Source organism: Eretmochelys imbricata, chromosome 8, assembly GCF_965152235.1.
Source record: "Eretmochelys imbricata isolate rEreImb1 chromosome 8, rEreImb1.hap1, whole genome shotgun sequence".
Taxonomy (NCBI): Eukaryota; Metazoa; Chordata; order Testudines; family Cheloniidae; genus Eretmochelys; species Eretmochelys imbricata.
The window spans coordinates 97,714,641-97,736,611 of NC_135579.1; the positions used below are offsets into that span (position 1 = coordinate 97,714,641).

The following is a 21,971-nucleotide window of genomic DNA, read 5'->3' on the forward strand; positions in this document are numbered from 1 at the left end:
TGAATACTAATAACTGAAGTGAACTCAGACCACTACCAAATTTGATCACTAAGTTTTCTACTTTTAAATAAAAATAAATTCTCAATTTTATCAAAGCAATTCTCTAGTCCATTCATTTTATTTATTGAAGTTACCTACTACAGATTTCAAATAGAAATCATTCCCACCTGCCAAGGCGTCCCGATAAAGTTGTACAAAATGATTAAAGATATCCTTCGGCAAACACTTCTCATCAGGTAAACACTGCAGGAGAATCACTATCTCCGACTGCCCCACTGCATGCATTCCCTTTGTAGTGAAACACCAGCACTTTCTGTTCACATCTGCAGAGAGGAAAACATGACTCAGGCTGGAAAAAGTAGATTTCCACTCAACATCTGTTGCCATGCCCAAACTTCACTATAAGAAGACAGCATATTTTAAAAAAATCAATTACTCTAACATTGCATAACTCTGGCACTTGCTACTCAGATACCTAAGGCTCTAGGACCCAAATCTTGCACACAAACATGCCTGAACACAATAGAGCAGATCAACACACTGGGTGTCTGCATTCCAAAATAGGGGTGGAATGTGGATGAGGGTAGAGGAATCAGGGGGGTGGCTAATCGGATGGTGCATAGCATGGTCCACTGGGCCACTACACCGCTTCGAGGTTTGGGAATGGGGGATGTAGGACATGTTCCAAGAAAGACCAACATGTTGCTGTTGTGTCAGATGCAGAGAGTAGCAAAACCAGGGCACATTTTTAAAAGTGCATTTTTTATCTTTTGTATGAGCATTTTGAGACCCTAAAAATGTGTTGCTACAAAAGTGTCCTGCTTTTTATTTTGAAATAAAAGTGGAGACCAACTGAGGCACTTGAACTAAAAGCCTCCCCACTCATACCCCCTCCAGAATGTAGACAAGATGACCTGAGAGGCCGGGTGGTTTTCAGCGAGGACTGTCTGACTGGGGATCTCACTTCACCCCTTGGTCTGACAGAGCCACAGTCCTGCTGGTTTTCAGAGCATCACTGAAAGATTTATCTGTTTTCCCAGGATTTGAGACGGGTTCAAGTGGATTAAAAATTAGGGGAGGATTGGTGAATAAAAGTGAGCCCTGCTGGGTTGGATGAGTATGTAGGATGCTCCAGGCGCACGTACAGATAATTTTATACAAAAATACAAACTGGACTAATCCAACCTAGAGCATGGGATAGGTGCGTTTTATAATTTAATAGGAATAAAAATATAGTACATTTTCCTTCCATGCAGCAATTCACAGATTGTGGGTAGTAAATATCAAATGTTTTCAACCAGGAGTATGTATACAATCTTTTTGCCCCCCTCTTATTCAATAAAGAATAACTTACAATTCACAATTTTAACCATGGACAGCAAATTTGCATTTAAAACAAACACAAGAGGGTCAGGGCTGCCATCTTCCAGCTGCTGCATCACAGAGATCTGAGATGGTCTTTCTTCTACAGCATAGTCTATAAGAAAGAAACGCATCATGAAGTCATTTGTTTATTTGGACAGTAATCTACCCAGCAATGTAATCAGCGAAGCAATGACATCACTCTAATGTATACACTTTGATTCACTTACATTTTACCTGACATTTAAAAATGTATTTTGTTCTGATACTTGTTGGGCAGGGATTTTCAAATTTCAATGATTTGGGCACCTGACTCCCACAGGCCCCTTTGAAAATTCCAGCCTTAATTTTTATCAACTAATTTGTATCATTAGCAGTAGCAACTTGAAAAATCAAACCTTTGACTTCCTTTTAGAAACACGTGTTAGTGTAGACTACAATGTAAAATGCTTAAAAAAAAAAGTTAACACTTAGTATTTCTATTGTGGTAGCACCTAGGAGCTTCAGTCACGGAATTTATAATCTAAGTGCAACAGCCTACAGTACAACCGCATAGGAAGGAGCATCATGTGAAACCACATTTCACAAAAGCATACAAGAAACTGGACAGAAGGTTCGAATCCTGCGTCTCAAATGTATTCAGTAAGATACTCAAAGTATAGATACTTTCTTTGATTAGATCCATATGAATGGAGTGTTTAAATATAAAGACCCAAACTGGTGAAGTAATCTGTGCTCCTGCCAATGTGTCATTATAAAGACATAAGGGAAATTTGGAAGGGTGTTTGTTATCCTGCCACCTATAAACATCTAGAGAGAAAGTTCACCTTACTAATGTGAAAAGTATATTTTAAATATTTGTAAATGTGATTTAAATGTCCACTTGGTAGTTAAAATGTTGTAAGTCAAACCAGGTACAATGACATTCGAATTAATTCAAGCACACACAAAGTATGATTTACTGAAGATATCCATGTAAAATTGTTGGGCTTGTGAGATTTGGCTTGCGTGCTGAAAAGTATACTGCAATTTAATTAAGTAAAGCTAGGTTACTAGTTTCTCTCTGTTACAGAGGTTCAATAATTAGGCAGCTTCACGAATAGCTAATACAGATTGGGGCAGACTGGTTTTGAAAATGAAAGTATGCTTATTTTTTAACAATATCCGAGATAAAGTTACTTACCGTTTAATTAGAAATATGCTGAACTAACCACAAATTTTAAAGGGGAACTACCAAAAAGTGAAAATTGAGCTAAGGCCTCTAATAAATGCTAACGCTCTCCTAAGAACTTCCTGGTTCACTTAAGATACTCACAAGTATGAGAAGTCTCATCACAACCAATGGTATTTATGATGTCATTGAATTATGCATTTTCGGATACCTTCAAACCAAACAGAAGTTCCAAGAAAATTTCACAGAGTGGAAACATGAATATTTATATGACTAATTAAAATGTATCTCTGTGTTGAATGTTCCCCATAGCCTGATTAATGAGGAAATTAGCACATACTTCTGGGCTCAATTTAAATTTTCTTTTTTGCTTTGTATTTTACTTTTAATAGTAATTTCATTGTCTGAACAATATTTTCTACAGGTGCTTGTAAACACTATCTACGGCCAAGTCAGTTAACTACACATTAGTATTCATCGTTAATATCTTTAGGCTATATCCAGGATTCCACTTTCTATCTATATGTGGCAGCCTGAATTGTTAAACTGTCACCAGTGAATGCCAAAAATAAGTGTCCATTTACCCCTACTGCTCTCACCTCCTTTTACTCCAGTGGAGATCAGAATTGGAGGAAGACCATCTTCAGGGATCAGGTTCATCGCACTGCCAACTGGACTGCCAACCTGAGTTATACTTCCCGAGAATCCAGAAGTGTTATCAGTCTACAAAAAGGAAACAATAAGAAAGGACAACATTTTCTAAAAAAAGCAAGAGCTGGGTAGACTTCACCCTTAGATTGCTAGATGTAGGTGGAAGAGATATACCTCTGATAATTCTATAGAGTGATATAAGTTAACCCTTGGTACATGACATTGACACAGACTAAGACAGACCCAGCACCTCCTCTCTCTATAAACACGTGTACAAACAAAACAGAAACAAACCAGCTACGGTTACACCAAGCTTCTGCCCACGATTTTGAAAATATTTACCGGAGCGCCATTCTGGACAGCTCCAGCTGAATTTAAGCCCTGCCCTTTATGCATACAGACAGGCCATATACCCAAAGCTTGGAAAACTCCTTGAATAGTACTGGCCTGATACTGGATTAGAGCTCTAAAATGCTACTGCATAATGGCATATGCAATTCAATGGCTCATTCCAAAATATATAGCCAGCTTCAGGACTCTGCAAACCTCAAAATCAGCCTGGACATAAGCCATACATATTACTAAAAGAGAATCTTAAAATCAACAGACTTCACATATCAGTCTCACTTAAATTGCCATAGAACTGAATGTACCATCCAGGACAATGTGACCATGCTGTTCTAAACAACAAACAGCACAATGTTTCCTCACCTCTGCTGATAGAGTGCTGTTGGTCACAGGCTTGGCTGGATCATGTGACACTGCTAGGGTGCCTACAGGAGTTGTCCCAGCCACCGTCAATTTTGCTGCATCAGCAACTTCTCCATTAGGTAATATCCCATCAGCAAACCAAACACGTCTTTGTTCTCTGGGTTGAGCCACTAGAGAGAAAAACAAAGCTCAAAATCTTGCAGCAACATGAACTGGAAGCTTCGCTCAAGAAAAGTGAAGGTGTTTAGTTCTAATGTAAAAAGTAGCAATGATAGCAGGGATATGACAAATCCATATTAACATTATTAGGCAAATATTAAATACAAATTCAAACGGTGGCAGAAGGGCACCAGGGTCAGTGGGTGATAGTACTATATTACCCAGTAGAGATGGGAGGAACAAGTGATAAGATGGTATCTCTGCAAGATTCCCTAGACTAAGAAAATAAGACATATCTACTTAATCAGTACAAGAAAAAAAAACTTTATTGCATATATAGGGCTCTCGGATATAATTCCTACACACTGAGTACTTTAGAGAAATATCTGCCAGCATGATTAGGAACAATCATCTCCATGTGTTTGGAAATTACATTTGTACATATATTTCCTGTCTGCATTTCTCCTTCCCTTTGATCCCACCCACAACATGACAAGTGTCCTTAGCTGCAAGGTTTGAAAGGGGTGTGTTACCAGGGATTCACATTAACATTTAATCAAAGCTTGTTTAAAAGAAAGAATGAAAGCGTTTTCTTACTTTCTGCTCCAGGGTGCTTTAAAACTCCCACAGGTACCATCACAGTGGGAGGTGGAGAGCTCAGGGCTCCTGAGGCCTGAGCTTGCTGCAAGGGAGGGATAGTAGAACAGTATTCAGCAGGATTGTTAGGGTTAGGACTCTGGCTTGAGGCACTCATCATGTTCTCCCAGGCTTGAGCTAAAGCAAACAGAAAACAAGAAATGTGAATATACATCTAAGTACACAACGCTCCATGATGATGGTTAAATTCACAGCTACAATAGCTCTGGGCTTTTCCACCTACCCTGGCCAATCTCTTCTTACTTTGGTTAAAAACAGAGAGGACTTATACAGAGAGATTGTGATTAAAGAACAAAATTGAAGAAAAAGTATTGGTGTTTTGTGATAAGAACCTCAGCTCACATGGAAGCGTATTCCAAAATTGTTAGCTATATATTTTGGTGTTAGTGGCACTTAGTTCCTTGTCCGTCGTTTTGTTGTCTCCTTAGAGGATCTGAAAAATCAATATTTATGTATACAATATCATAGAGTCACACGGTGCTCTACAGACAGACAAAAGCCTCACCCTTTACCGTGAAGATTTTACAATCTAGGTTACACAACACCAACGCAACAGATTTACTTTTGCAAATGAGTACAGTACATTGTATTTTTTTATATCCAGAATAAACCAGTCTACATTAACACCTTATTTTTCAAGGTATGAAGAAGACTGTGTGCTGTGAATTTTTGAAGGCATGGCCTGAACTTGAACTCAACCCAAAAAAACCCACATGATTTTTAGTTTAAACACAACACACACAACTTTTAAGTCAACGTTAGTCAGAGAACAAGCTCTTCTCTTTTAGTCAGAGAACACTGCAGAACTAGATCTCAACTGAGCTATTTATTGGGTTGTCTATATTGTCAAAAGCACATAAAAAGGTGTGCAGCTGTACAAGATAATCATGTGATTCACACATGCAGAAGAGCACACTGCATCTTCAAATAAATATATATGAACATCTTTAACTACAGAAAAGCAAATAGGACATAAAGAAAAATAGCTCTTTCTTGCATCAACCTACAAACACAATACAGAGCCAGTGAAAGGATTTTGAGCCCTTTAAGACATTTCAATTTGACGAGAAAGGTAGGGCAGATTCAACTATTTTGAAAAAGCAATTCAGTGTCAATACAGAGTCTGGACATATAGGAGGGAGACTTAAAACAAAGGAAACAGATATCCTTAGGATCCCCTTCTTGGGATACCCAGAGCAGTTTTGTTTCAATCTTCTCTCCTTCACTTCATGACAGCCTGTGTCAGTTCAGAAATAGCTATCAACTAGAAACACCTTCTCAGACAAAGATGGTATCCAGAACTGTAATTAAGCACATACTCTGTCTATGGATAAGCACTATCGAACAAAAAATAGTGAAATGAAAATCCAATTCAGCAACCAAGTGAAATAACTACATCTAAAGTATAATCTATACAAGTGCAAAGAATGTCTAACCCACTGCTCTGAATTACAAAAATCTGGAACTGCAAGGAAACTGATTGGATCAGGTGAGATTAGATCTGGTCAAATGAACTGACAGGCAATTGACTAGCAAAAGGAAAACATCATTACAAAGCACTGCAGATGGACAGAAACACAGATGACAAGTTGGCCCAGAGGCAGATACGTGCTATTATGCAGGCAATGCTTTCCCTAAAATAAAACAAGTAGTGGTGTCACCATTGTCTACCACTGATGTGTATCAGTGCTGGCAACAGGACAGAAAAGCTTTTAAAAGGAAATCATTGTAACGTGATCAATTTTGTTATACCTCTTTTCAAGAACATTTGGTTTCAACTAAAATATTTTCAGGTTCCTCACTTCTCCAAAACAAAAACAAATCCTACTCACAGCCAAATGGAGCCAGCGGTCTCTAGCCAAAATCATGCATACTTCATTGTTCTTGTTCAGTACATTCTGAAATGTATTAATGTCTCTATCTAAAATGTAACATTTCTCAGCACCTTTGTCATAGGAACAGCCCTACTTGGTCAGACCAATGTTCCACCTAGCCCACTATCCTTTCTTTTGACAGGAGCCAGTTCCAGATGCTTCAGAGGAAATGAACAGAACCGGGCAATTATCGACTGATCCATCCTCTATCCCAGCTTCTGGCAGTCAGAGGCTTAGGGACACCCAAAGCAGGAGGCTGCATCCCTGACCATCTTGGCTAATAGCCATTGCTGGACCTATCCTCCAGGAAATTATCTTCAGTAATTCTTTTTTGAATCCAATTATACTTTTGGGCTTCACAACATCTCTTGGTACCAAGTTCCACAGGTTGACTGCATCGTGTGAAGTACTTCCTTATGTTGGTTTTAAACCTGCTACCTAACGATTTAATTGGGTGACCTGTGGGGCAGGATGGGAGAAGACAACCTGGGCCCTGCGGCTGGCCCCCTACCTGGCCGGCGAAGCCCAAGTGGCCTATATGGCCCTGAGTGAGGAACAGGCCAGGAGCTACGACGCAGTAAAGGCAGCCATCCTAGATCGGGTGGACTGTCCGCCGAGAAGTACCTCCAGAGGTTCCGGGCGGCAAGGTGGGCAGTCCCGGGCATTCACCCAGTAGTTAATGGACTGGGCCACCCGATGTCTGAGACCTGACACCCAGACAGTGGGAGAGATCATGGAGGCGCTCATCCTAGAACAGTTTTTACATGGCCTCCCCAAGAACAAAGGGTATGGGTGAGACACCACCAACCCAATACGGTAGGGGCAGCGGTAAAACTGTCAGAGGAGTATGCGGAGGCAAACTTCTCCAGGAAAGAGGGACACCCATACAAGGAAGAAGAAACCAGGAGAAAATCCAGGGAACCCTCGACTGGAAAGGGTCTGGAGAAAAAACAGGAGAACAACTGGGGAGCTCCCACTGGGACCAGGCCGCTCGTCTGCTGGCAATGTGGGCAACCAGGACATAAAAAGGGGGACTCCCTGGACATGGAATGTGGCTTTGCAGAGTTTTATGGGTGGACCAACTCTGGAGGGTAGGGGAAGGGGCGGAAACTGTCCACTATTCCCGTGAGGGTGGGGAGGAGACCCCAGTGGGGTCTGGTGGATACGGCCTCGGACTGCTCTCTTGTAAGGAGCGGGCTGGTGAAGCCGCAATGGGTGATTCTGAGGTATCTGAGCCAATAGCGATTATCTTTGAAAAGTCATGGAAGACTGGAGAGATTCCAGAAGACTAGAAAAGGGCAAATATAGTGCCCATCTATAAAATGGGAAATAAGGACAACCCTGGGGAATTACAAAGCAGTCAGCTTAACTTCTGTACCCGGAAAGATAATGGAGCAAATAATTAAGCACTCAATTTGCAAACACCTAGAAGATAGTAAGGTGATAGTTAACAGTCAGCATGGATTTGTCAAGAACAAATCATGTCAAACAAACCTGATAGCTTTCTTTGACAGGGTAACAAGCCTTGGGGATGGGGGGAAGCGTTAGATGTGGTATATCTTGACTTTAGTAAGGCTTTTGATACTGTCTTGCATCACCTTCTCATAAACAAACTAGGGAAATACAACCTAGATGGAGCTACTACAAAGTGGCTGCATAACAGGTTGGTAAATCGTTCCCAGACAGTAGTTATCAGTGGTTCACAGTCATGCTGGAAGGGCATAATGAATGGGGTCCCGCAGGGATCGGTTCTGGGTCCAGTTCTGTTCAATATCTTCATCAATGATTTAGATAATGGCATACAGAGTATACTTATAAAGCTTGTGAGCGATACCAAGCTGAGAGAGGTTGCAAGTGCTTTGGAGGATAGGATTAAAATTCAAAATGATCTGGACAAACTGGAGAAATGGTCTGAAGTAAACAGAATGAAATTCAATACGGACAAATGCAAAGTACTCCACTTAGGAAGGAACAATCAGTTGCACACATACAAAATGGGAAATCACTGCCTTGGAAGGAGTACTGCGGAAAGGGATCTGGGGGTCATAGTGGATCACAAGCTAAATATGAGTCAACAGTGTAATGCTGTTGCAAAAAAAGCAAACATCATTCTGGGATGTATTAGCAGGAGTATCGTAAGCAAGACACGAGAAGTAATTCTTCTGCTCTTCTCCATGCTGATTAGGCCTCAACTGGAGTATTGTGTCCAGTTCTGGGCGCCACATTTCAGGAAAGATGTGGACAAATTGGAGAAAGTCCAGAGAAGAGCAACAAGAAAGATTAAAGGTCTAGAAAAACATGACCTATGAAGGAAGACTAAAAAAAATGGGTTTGTTTAGTCTGCAGAAGAGAAGACTGAGAGGGGACATAACAGTTTTCAAGTACATAAAAGGTTGTTACAAGAAGGAGGGAGAAAAATTGTTCTTCTCAACCTCTGAGGATAGGACAAGAAGCAATGGGCTTAAATTGCAGCCAGGGAGGTTTAGGTTGGACATTAGAAAAAACTTCCTAACTGTCAGGGTGGTTAAGCACTGGAATAATTTGTCTAGGAAGGTTGTGGAATCTCCATTATTGGGGATTTTTAAGAGCAGGTTGGACAAACACCTGTCACGGATGGTCTAGATAATACTTAGTCCTGCCTTGAGTGCAGGGGACTGGACTAGATGACCTCTCAAGGTCCCTTCCAGTTCTATGATTCCCGGTGCCAAAGTGAATTTGGAGAGCATCCATGGGGATGAGGCGCAGTGCCCAATGGCCCAGGTGCCCCTTGAAGTCCAGGACAGGTTCTGCTGGAAACGGGTCTGGGTAGTAGAGGGCCTGCTGTACCCAGTGGTGGTGGGCATTGACTGGGACCCCTGCCTAAGAGAGAAAGGAGGTCAGGGGTGAACCCCTGTCAGAGGCAAAGGGAGAAAGGAAGGGGGGCACGTCTGGGGGTGTGAATGGTGAGAGGAACTGTGGGTGGCAGCAGAGCTATGAGAGCGTCTACCCCCCACGCTATGTGGCTTCTGCGGGTTGGGGGTGGCTGAACCCCACAAGACCAACCCGGTGGGTCACCAGAAAGATGAGGGAGGATTTCCCATATGGCCCCGCCCAGTAGGGGGGCGAAGAGGACTTGGATGGACGAACCTGGTGGCTGGAGAAGTGGGGGGGGCGGACGTGTGTGACAGGGTGTTGGGCAAGAACTGCTGACTCAGCCCTCTGTCACACTGTTCCTGGATGGAAATAAATTGGAGCTGGCTAGAGAAAACCTGCACCTAATTGGTGAATGGGAGACAGCTGCCTGTCCAATTAGCCTGGGGAAATATAAAAGGCTGGGAGGAAGGAAGCCGGGGGTGGGAGCGAGGGAGTGGAAGCACAGCGATAGCTCTTCCCCCCTGGGTGCAGACACTAGAACCCAAGCTGTATGTGGTGAAAAGGTGGTGGAAGCAAAACCTTTAACAAACAGCACCAGTGGCTTCTGAACCCCAGGGTCTCCGAGTGACTCTGTCAGCACAGCAGGGGCAGGAGCCAAGAGGGCCTTACAGCACCCTGCTACAAGTGGTAACAGCTAATTTAGACCCCATTATTTTGTATGTATAGTTGGAATTATGTTTTCCAATTTGCATTACTTTGCACTTATCAACACTGAATTTCATCTATAATTTTGTTACCCAGTCTCTCAGTTTTATGAGATCCCTTTTTAACTCTTCACAGTCAGCTTTGGACTTAACTATCCTGAGTAATTTTGTATTGTCTGCCAACTTTGCAACCTCACTGTTACCCACCTTTTCCAGCTCATTTATTAATATGTTAAGCAGCACTGGTCCCAGTACAGATCCTTAGGAAACCCAGTTATTTACCCTTCTCCGCTGTGAAATGTGACCCTTTATTCCTACCCTTTGTTTCCTATCTTTTAACCAGTTACTGATCGATGAGAGGATCTTCCATCTTATCCCATGCTTACTTTGCTTAAGAGCTTTTGGTGTGGCACCTTGTCAAAGGCTTTCTGAAACTCCATGTACACTATATCAACTGGATCACCTCTGTCCACATAATTGTTAACCCCCTCAAAGAATTCTAATACATTTGTAAGGCATGATTTCCCTTTACAAAAGCCACATTGACTCATCCCTCAATATATTGTGTTCATCTACATGTCTGATAATTCATCAAAAACCAATGTCATATTTTTGCCTACCTTTAATTCCTAGTTCTGTAAACTACAATTTCTTACCATGCTTCTTATAGCCTCCAGTGGAAGATGTTGATATTTAGCACTTTATATTTTTTCAAATTGCTTCACAATCATTAATTAATCTTTAACACTCCTTTGAGAGAGATAAAAATTATTCCCATTTAACAGCTATGGAATCTGCCCAAAAATTTTGAATGCCATACTTGAGCATTCACAACTCCAGCTGAAGTCAATGGGACCTCCAAGTGTATTCAGGTCCTGTGAAAAATCAAGCTCTAAGATGAAGTGTCAACAGAGAACACAAAAAGCAAGGCATCCCAAAATTAGTGGACACTTCTGAAAACTTGGCCTAAGTAATTTCAGAGACTGAAAGATTATAAAGCCAGAAGGTACCTCCACTGTAATCATCCAGTTTGTCCTCCTGCATAACACAGGACATAATACTTCCCTAAATTAATTCCTGTTTAAACTATGGGATTTCTTTTAGAAAAACATACAAATTTGATTCTAAAATGTGTTGTGATGAAGAATTCACCACAATCATCTTACAATCATCGTTTGGAACATCTTACCATGGTTAATCACCCTAACTGTTGAAAAACTGAATCTTATTTCTAGTCTGAATTTGGCTATCTTCAATTTCCAGCCATTGGATCCTGTTACACTTACGACTCTTAAGAGTGAAGAGCCTATTATCCAATTAGTGTACACATTTGTGAATATCTTTAGACTGTGCTTAAATCACCTGTGACAAAGTTCCTCCTCCACCTTGGTGGGTCTTGCGCTTATTGGCGGATTTGCTTGCCTTGGAGTTTCACGGCAGCCCTCAGTTTGGCCGTTTTCATGAACCTACAGTCCAGGTCAACTCCTCCTGTGTGTGACCAGGAGTTGGGAGGTTTGGGGGAACCCGGGCCCGCCCTCTACTCTGGGTTCCAGCCCAGGGCCCTGTAGAATGCATCTGTCTAGAGTGCCTCCTGGAACAGCTGTGCGATAGCTACAACTCCCTGAACTACTTCCCCATGGCCTCCTCCCAACACCTTCTTTATCCTCCCCATAGGACCTTCCTCCTGGTGTCTGATAATGCTTGTACGCGTCAGTCCTCCAACAGTATGCATTCTCACTCTCAGCTCCTAGTGCCTCTTGCTCCCAGCTCCTTACATGCGCCACAAACTGAAGTGAGCTCCTTTTTAAACCCAGGTGCCCTGATTAGCCTGCCTTAATTGATTCTAGCAGCTTCTTGATTGGCTACAGGTGTTCCAATCAGCCTGTCTGTCTTAATTGTCTCCAGAAGGTTCCTGATGGTTCTGGAACCTTCCCTGTTACCTTACCCAGGGAAAAGGGACCTACTTAACCTGGGGCTAATATATCTGCCTTCTATTACTCTCCTGTAGCTATCCGGCCCGACCCTGTCACACACCCCTTAGCCTTCTTTTTTGATAAACTTGAGTTCCTTGAGTCTCTCACTATAAGGAATATTTTCCAATCCTTTAATTGTTTTCATGGCTCTTCTTTGAACCCTCTTCAATTTTTCAACATCCTCCTTGAATTGCGGACACCAGAAATGGACACAGTATTCCAGTTGTAGTAGTACTAGTGTCACATACAGAGATAATATAAACCGCCCCCCTTCTATTCAATAGTCCTGTTTATACATCCAAGGATTGCATTAGCCCTTTTGGTCCCAGCATCTCCCTCAGAGCTCATGTTCTGCCAGTAATTTGCCTGGAGCCAAGATCAGAACACAAGAGTTATTTAGCTGTGCCTATGCCTCAGGAGTTTTTCCTGAACTCAGTCCTTTAGACCAGGCCTCCTTCTCTGACACGAAGTAGTTAACAATAGTGATGTTATTTAATAAGTCAGCTAGTAAGAAATGAAGCAGCATCCTCTTGTGGACTAAGATTCTTTCATGATTTCCCTATAGTATGTAGTCTAGAAAGGGACACAAATGTGGGTTTCTTCCCTTTGGTCTCCTGTAGGAGCAGGTAACAGATCAGCCATTTGTAAGAAAACAAGCAGAGTAAGCTTCCATACTTTCCTCCATACAAAACAAATTTTCTGAAATCCAAGCAGGGTGCTTTATGAAATAAGCTCTTAATCTTTCTGCAACCTTACCTGCTTTTTGGATTTCACTAATTATGTGTGGTACAAGAGTCCCCAAGTCTCACAAGGATTGCAAGTTGAGTTCTTTAGAGCCTTTGCATTTTTAAATATTTGCCAGTAAGAATATAGTGTTTTCAATAGGCTAGGCATACATCAGCCACTGATCAACACAAAACCAGTAAAACTTTGCATTTAGTCCCTATTTTTCTACTTACCATTCATTAGTACTGAATGGCAGATTACACACACTCTGGCTTCTTTTCTGTCCATGTACAGCAACTTGCATTTCAGACTGCAGCATGCTGCACAGAAAACCTGGAGCAAAAGAAAAAACACACTGAATCACTCAATGTTTCATGATAAGAGTAATTTAAATAGATTAATTCAGATACTGAATACATTAGAAAGTGCAAAATTAGGAGGCAAATTATCAATAATCCTTCAACAGTGTCACAGTGAAATTGATTAAGATCAAATGACCTAGTATGAGTCTCATTAAATCCTACTGGAGTAAGTGCTATCTGCAACAATATAAATGTACACACTCCCCACAGGAGTAATTTAAAAATGCAGGTTTGAGATAATGGCTAATGGATCAGGAAAATCATATATGTAATCCCTCAGTGAATTGAGGGATTGGGAATTAATAGAGGCCAGCTTTACAGCTCTCTGGAACGAATCATGTTTAAAACACAACACTGGGAAAGTGCTCAGGCAGTTTCTCAGGTCACTTAAATCGAAGCCAAAACTGGATGGGGAACTGTGACATACATTTCAGAAGAAAGGACATCCATTTTGTCTCTACACTTGAGACCTGCACTGTTGTAACTCTCAGTAGTTCAAATGAATCACCGTAAAAGTGTGTCCTCACCAGCCATCTTGGCTACCTATTAAGCCCTGGCTACCTATTAACCCGTTGGTACATAGTACACCTATCAATTCCTGCAGTATCCATGCATTATGGGTACCTATCCCACAGTTCCCACATAAGTCCCTCCCAAAAGTAGAGTTTGGGGGAACAATAATCCACTGTTAGATGCAGTGCCAAAATGTATAAATTAGTATTTTTCAATATATAAAATAGCAAGAAATTGTGTAAAATTAAATATCAGCATTACATATTTTCAAAGAAGAAAAGCCTTATGATCACTGCATTGCATTTTATAAAAGAGAAAACTCATATGTGCAGAATTATTGAAGCTGCAACAAGAAAGTAATCAGGAGTTCAAGACTCATTCCACACCACACGGGTTGCTAAAGGGGAACACTGCATGACTTGTGCTGGAAGGACCAATGAGAATGCTGCAGCTGCATTGCCAGCACTTTCCACCTGCTCCACGACTAACAGCTCAGTGATTCTGGGCAGCATGCTACAAGAAAGTGCAATTGTAACAACAATTGTAATGCTTGTGCACCATTACAAACATTTGTATGGAGACATGAGGTACTTTACAGATGTGGCAATGCAATGGTGCCTGTAATGCCCAAATTCTCCAGTACAGACAAGATTCTGGCCAGTCTATCTTAAGGTTTACAATGTGTATTTAAATAAAAAGTCAATGTTTTCCCCTATGTGTCCCAGGGCTTTTGTTCAGGTGGCATATGAAGCCACTGATGAGTGCACGTTTCATGCAGAAAAACAGCTTAACGCATATGAAACTTAGACACATCAGATACTATACTGTAAACACTCTCTGAAAGTCAAGTCAGAATTTTGAATTTCAACCCAAAGTAGTTTCAATTTTATTTGGTTTTCATATGCATAATTAACAGTATATCTTTCTTTTAATCTTCATAGATCTTCATGTAATCCTATACTTTTTCCCTACCCCAACTACAACATTTCTAAATCTTGCACATATTAAAACTAAATACAAAGCCCCATCTACACTACAAATGAGCCAAGGTACTCTGTTCCAACAGTTAAACATAATAGTGTCTGTCTACCTCCTAGCCCAGTTAAAGTGACACAGTTTGGTTCAGTGTGCACTAAAAATGTTGGCCATGTTGTAACTAGGGGCAGCCATTTTGTAAATAGGTCCTGTAACTTTGTTGTAGTTTGTAACGTAGAGATGAAGCTCAAGCCTGAGACAAGATTTTAGCATACAAATGATGTGAGCTGGAATAACAATTTTGTCGCCTGGATGATCTCATCTAATGGTGTGTAAACTGTAAAATTTCCTTTTCTAATTATGTCTGCTATACTTTACCAGCTTTTAAAGTAACATTACCAGCACTGGTTTCGGAGTAATTTATTTTAAAATATTCTGCTTCATTTCAATTCTTAGGGACGCCTATCCACTGGAAAATTCAGTTCAGATTTAAACTAGGAGGACAATTACAGAACATGGAAAAATCAATGTCCTCAACCACAGACCAAAGGACTAAACTAATTAATTTCTAATTCAGGACTTTTTGAAGAAGATTACATTCTGCATTTAACAAAGCTTTTCAAGCACAATGATTTCTATGATCTAAATACTAAACAGAAATAAATAGTAGAATGACAAAACGTTAACACCTGTTCTCATTGGCATCTTTAACTTTGTAGTAGGGTAGAGAGCAGGTGTTACATATAATCAAATATAAACAACATTTAAGGTGAAAGTGAAGTGTGCTTTCCTGTTTTTCAGCAATATATATATATACAGTATATCTGAAAGCAACGGTCAAGCAATTAGTATTTCACATAGCAGAAAATAGCAGCTTGTTTAAAATTCAGCAAGTTTGCACAGTGCAGTTACAAGATTTTATGTTTGTCTTTGTTCTACTTCTTAGTGCAAGAATCACTACTAGTTTGGCCAACAGAACAGAACAGAACTGTCACATACAAATACTCCACTTGTTCTACACAAGGATATCACAGGTGACCACTACAGATGGCAATGGAAAATACATATACAAAATAATAACAATTAAAATCAATAGTTTCTCCTAAAATATATCATCACTTTTCAGGTTCTTAAGTTTAAAACAAAGTTTGGTAAACATGCATATTTAATTTCTACCATCTCCCCTGATGTTCAGTGGCTCACACTGATTTTGTCAATTACTACACAAATTAAAACAGCAACACTTTCTCCAGGCACCATCCAACTATTTTTAAATGCAGTTTTTATTCTTAGGACTTTTTGCCACAACGGTTAGTTTTAAGAGAAACTGTTGTGTTACAATTCAGATTAAGAATCTCTTAGATTATTAACACTGAACATTTTAAAAATCTACATTATTTTTGCCCCTTATGAGGTTTATTTAGCTATGTATTTCTGTTTACCCTTCAGTCATTTTCACTTTTTGTTTCTCATTCAGCAACAGTAAACTAGTCTCAGAGTTTAAGGCTAGAAGGGACACCAGATCATCTATTCTGGCCTCCTGTATATCACAAGACACTAAATACCACACAGCCACGACACACCAAACCCAACTACCAGAATTAGACCAAAACATTATAGCCTTCAGAAGACTAAATGGCTGTGTGCCACAGGCAGAGAACAGCAGGGACCAAAGGGCATCAACACCACTTATAAAACTTGGGTTTCAAGGAGAATGATTCAGTTCAAACCAAAGAGCTGCTTTTCTTTAAAACAAAACATCCCCAAAGCTTGTAGTCATTTGGTAAACTCACAAAAAACTGAAGTATGGCCTAGCTATTTGACAGTGACCCTTTAAATAAGTGACAGCTAAAATCCAATACCAGTGAGAGGCCTTATCCTGTTTCCACTGACGTGGATTAAAAATTCTCATTGATTTTGGCGGGAGTAGGACTGGACATTTAAATACATCAATAATTGAAAGATGCACTAAATTTAGGGATTTAAACTATATGGTACAAGTAGATAGTGACTACTTATTACTTATTTTTAATAATTTATTGCATATTCTAATATTGGTGGATTTAAATATTATTTGTATTAATAAGAGTATGTGTTTATTCCAAATGAGTGCTTAAACCAGTCAGACCTATCATGAGAAGAATTTTTCTTCAGGTCTCAAAATAAAGAAAACATGGAACAAATGCAAAAATATGAATGTGAACACAACCCACTTACTGAGTCCTTTCACTTAATTGGACAATTGCCAGGAGAACAGATTCAGTGTTATGTATTCTAGTTGCTAAGAAAGACAACTGTCATACCTAGACAGCTATATGGGACGCTTAATATTTTCTGCAAGTCTCCTTCCTGGAGCAGACAGATATGAATCTATGTTTGCTGAATTTGATTATTTTAGGTCCTCTGTTCATGTCATTCTGCTTCCCTATGCTATTCTGGCAGCTAAAGATCTGATCCAAAGCCCAGAGAAGTCAGTTGACTTCACAGGGATTTGGACTGGACCCTAAATGAACCAAATTTACTTTAATACGTTTATTTTTAAAATGCATTAATGTTGCATTTTCATCTTATTTTTAAAGTAATTCATGAATGTTTACCAGCCTAGTATTTTTAAAATTACTTTGAATAATCTGATTGTGACACTGCACCCCATATTCTTCATAGTGATATTATGATTATGAAATAATTGATAATTATGATTTATTTTATGCAAGATATGTCATGTGAGATGTCATAGAAAAGGTTATGATTTGCTGAATATGATTATCCTATTTGTAGCATGTATCATTTTTGTATCTGAAGTTATGAATATTAGCTATGTAACTATTTTTCTGTATTTCAAATGTAGTTACATCTGGGTAACACCCACTGGACAAGATGCTTTCAGTCTAGATAGCTGGGTGGGGAAGGGCCTATTCAGGTCAATGAGCCATTAGGAAAAAACAACAGGTCTTAGGAGAAGCTTATCTCCTACCTGGGGAGCCTTCCTGAGAACACTAAAGACAGCTTCTAAGTAATGGCTGCTATGTCTCTACAACGACATGTGATGTGACCACATCTCTAGACTCCACCTTGGAATGTCAGCGTTTTTCCACAGACCGGTCAGGGAACCAAGTTTTGAAACAAAGGGTTCCCACCATATGCAAAAGCTATATAAGGCAGGAAGTGACATCGTCGGGTGTTCTTCACTCCCCACACAAGAAAACCCCTGGAAACACCTGATGAACAAAGACTGAACTGGGGGAAGTGCTGGACCCAAACTAAAGGGATTTTTAGCCTGTGAATGAAATATCTGGGAATTCCAAGCTCTAAAGCAAGTGCAGCTTGCCCCTTAAGAATCTGCAGCCTGCTTGTATCATTTTAGGGTTACAATCTGCTATTCATATCCAATCTATTTAGTATATTAAACTTAGTTTGCGGTTGTTGTTTATTTGCTAGGTAATCTGTTTTGATCTGTTTGCTATCACTTATACTCACTTAAAATCCATCTTTTGTAGTTAGCTTTATCTAAACTAGTGTGTGGAAATCATAACTCAGGGGCAAAAGGCTGTTGCATATTCCTCTCCACATTGAGGGAGTGGGCGAATGTTATGAGCTTAAGCTGTACAGTTCCTTGTGCAGTCCAAGGCAGTATAATTTTGGGTTTATACTCCAGAGGGGGTGCATGCCTGAGGAGCTGGGAGTAGCTTTCCCATGCAGGGGCTGGTCAGAGAGCCTGCTTGTAACTGCAGCTGGGTGTGTCCATACCTGTGTGTATGCTGGTGAAAGTGCTGTCTGGAGTGCTGAAAGTGCTGGCTTGTCACAGCAGTACAGTGTGAGAGGGAGCCCAGGCTGGTGCATCAGGGGGCTCAGTGGTACCCCAGTTCCAAGTGCCACCCCAGGGGGAACCAGTCACACTGATCAATTAGTTTTAGACTTCTGTTTGCAGTGGCGTGTGCCATTTACTTATACTTCAACAACAAAATATGTACAAACATTTTATGAGCTGTTTTATCACAAAAAAGCCATATTTGCATTTAAACTAATGCAGTCCTATCTAACTGATATGGTGTATACATAAAAATAAGTTCTTACTAAGAAATAAACTTAGTTATAATATTCAAAGAAACATTCCTCATACAATAAAAATACATTTAAAAATTACATTTAATTGACCTTCCTACAGAATTCCTCTTAATAACCATATCAACACTCACCTATCCATCAAATTTGGGAAAATCTTATTATAGTCAATACACTTTTTCAAAAGCAAGGATATATTTTGGTAAATACTGTAGGTAGCATGTGCAAAGCGAGTAAAGGGGAGATAAAAGAATGAAGATAGTCAGCTATGTTAACCAGCAGAAAAACTGGCAGTTCAGTAGCTCACTTCCCATCCCCGTCAACAAGTTGCAGTGTCATGAATGGAAATTATTGATGCAGTGATTTTTGAAAATTAGTTTCCTGCACTTAGTTATTTTATAGCAGTCCGACATGAATTCAATATCTGTTAATGGCTATAATAAACTAACAAACTGCTTTTAAAGGATAACCTTTCTTATCATCATGAATAACCAATAGTTATTCTCTATTAAAGTAATGTGAACAATGAATAGATGAGAGTCTAGGGACTTTTTAAAAAGAAACTAACCAAATCAAATGGAGTATGCTACTGTGCTTTAGACCAGTGGTTCTCAAAGCCGGTCCGCTGCTTGTTCAGGGAAAGCCCCTGGCAGGCCGGACCAGTTTGTTTACCTGCCGTGTCCACAGGTTCAGCTGATCACGGCTCCCACTGGCTGCGGTTCGCCACTCCAGGCCAATGGGGGCTGCGGGAAGGATGGCCAGCACATCCCTTGACCCGCCCCGCTTCCCACAGCCCCCATTGGCCTGGAGCGGCGAACCGTGGCCAGTGGGAGCCGCGATCGGCCGAACCTGCGGACGCAGCAGGTCTGGCCCACCAGGGGCTTTCCCTGAACAAGCGGCAGACCAGCTTTGAGAACCACTGCTTTAGACAGATGTCAGGCAATGGTAGCCAGTTCGGGCGGGCGGGCGTGAGAGAGAGAGAGAGAGACTACAAATAAGGGAACACAAGGCTTTGTCACTGAATATGAACTTACCTTCCCACATGCTCTGCAATGATGCCTCCTTTTGGTGAATGTAAATCTGGCCTCACATTTCATGCAGTTTGGTGCTTGAGAATCTGGAACCCAAACTGGAGCCTCCTCACCTAAAGTAGTAAATGGCTTTCTAGTGGGAGCTCCAAACTGACCAGCTCTGAGATCATTATCTGGACTATCTGGGGCTACTGCAAGGCACGGACTACTAGAGACCCCAGACTCATACTCTTCTAAATGTTCCCCAGTGGTATCAGCAACAGAGACATTTAATGATGTCTCATCAGGAAACATATCAGCTGCCAAGGTTTCCCCTATTTTTGCTTTACCAAAGACATCATTTTTATTTTTAGTATTACCTCCAGAGTTTGGGGGAACAAGGTCGTTTTGTAAATGGTCCGATAATGGCTTTGGAATTTGCAATTTAAGATTTGTAGGTTGTTTGGGTCTTGCACCACCAAATGGAACACTGATAGGTTGCAGATTAGTTACTGTTTTTGGTAATGTTTGCCCTTGCAAAGATGGTACCTGACTGCAGAGATTATGTAAGTAATTTTTCTTCATTTGGTCACCAGTGCTGTTTACAATGAGACTACTCCCATCAGCAGCCTCATTTCCTCTTTGTTCATAAACATTAGTGTAACATTCTGACTTGCTCTCCTCTATCTCCTTTTCTTCTGTCACTGAGTCTTCCTTGGAGGGTAAAGTCTTTGGAATATGAGCAACAATTGGGTTCTGCATTCCATAGGAATCACAACCATTAGACAGAGAGCTTGCTGCTGATGTACCCATAACATCAGAGAGACTGGACCCTTCAAGCTCATCTATATAAATCCTTTTTATGTCCATGCCTGCTTCCATCATCCCATCTCCATCTTTCCCACTATTACTACAAGCCTCCTCAGGCTCTTTCATCTGCAAAAGTCTTTCATTCTCTCCATGAGTTTGCTTATTGTTCAGTTTAGTCAATTCCCAATTAGTCATCTCCTGAGATTCAGGGAAACACTCTGCTCCACTGAGCAATTCAGTTGTGCTGAGAATTTTGTCACATTCACTGACTTCACTTTCCATACCACTAACATCCTCAGAAGTAATACATTCTTCAAAGCATTCACTGTAATTGCCACTTTCAGACATATTAGGCTGACAAGTTTGAGAGCGCACAGGTAGCCCAGATTGATACAGTTGAGATGTTTGTTCCTCTACAGTTTCATCTATCATGAAGCTTCCATTACTTGAACTAAGAGAAGAATTTTTAGCTTCCGGATCTTTTCGTTGAGTAATTACTTTGCTAGTAAAATCCTCAACTGATGCACAACTCTCTTGTGGTTTCTTTGTACCATCAACTGGTCTCTGCAATAAGGTCACTGCATTAATCCCTGCAATTGTAGACTCTGAGAACAGAGAGTCTCTATTAATATTAGAATCATCCTTTAATCGATGGGGGAGGCATGCATTGGACAGACTATCAGATGAAGTATTAATCAAATGGCTAACAGAGTCAGCCTCAGCATATAGCCGATCTAACTGTACTCCTTGCTTTTCTGTATCTGTATCTTTTTCAGTGGATCCATTTACAGTAACACCAAACTGATCATTCTGTCGGTTTTCATTATCCAGTGTAAAGCTAACAGTGTCCATTAAGGACTGAGTGCTGTAATTTTTACAATCCAGCAAATTGCCACTTTGTAGAGTCCTTCTGTCGCAGTTATGCATGACTGCCACTACTAGAACATTTTTCTCTTCTGGCAAGCAGGCTGGATTTCCACATTTCTTTTCTCCTGTTTCCATAGCATTACACTGATCATCCTGATTACTATTTCTCTTCATTAAATGATCATCTGCTTTTGCCTGATCATCAATCCACACAGTTGGGGTCTCTGGATTTACACTAAGATCCATTCCATTAGCACAATGATCCCCCTCTCCTTCTGTTGGGGTGGTGGTTGAATGGGTCAGGGAGAAAGACTTTAATCTCTGTTGACACTCATTAGGAATTGAAGCTTCATGCACGCTGGACAGAGCTGGATTACATGACAGCCGATGAGAAGGGGGATCTAGAACCTGATTCCACTTTGTACCCAATAATGTAGGTGAAACGGCATCATCTGAAAAATTAATAGTTTAAATAATGACTATATTATAATCCATCACAGTGACACAACTCCCCCAGCTCTACTTTATAGG

General features: G+C 40.6%; 1 protein-coding gene across 1 annotated transcript in view; it reads right to left on the reverse strand.

The window, feature by feature from the left end:
* Positions 1-21,971, reverse strand: part of ZFYVE9 (zinc finger FYVE-type containing 9) — a 91,596-nt gene that overhangs the window by 26,679 nt on the left and 42,946 nt on the right. Inside the window, exons 4-10 of the mRNA XM_077824548.1 lie at positions 19,788-21,892; positions 13,075-13,174; positions 4,652-4,828; positions 3,896-4,065; positions 3,133-3,256; positions 1,355-1,477; positions 168-323 (exon numbers count right to left, since the gene is read on the reverse strand). Coding sequence (XP_077680674.1) covers positions 168-323; positions 1,355-1,477; positions 3,133-3,256; positions 3,896-4,065; positions 4,652-4,828; positions 13,075-13,174; positions 19,788-21,892 — 2,955 coding nt within the window. The remainder of the gene's footprint in view (positions 1-167; positions 324-1,354; positions 1,478-3,132; positions 3,257-3,895; positions 4,066-4,651; positions 4,829-13,074; positions 13,175-19,787; positions 21,893-21,971) is intronic.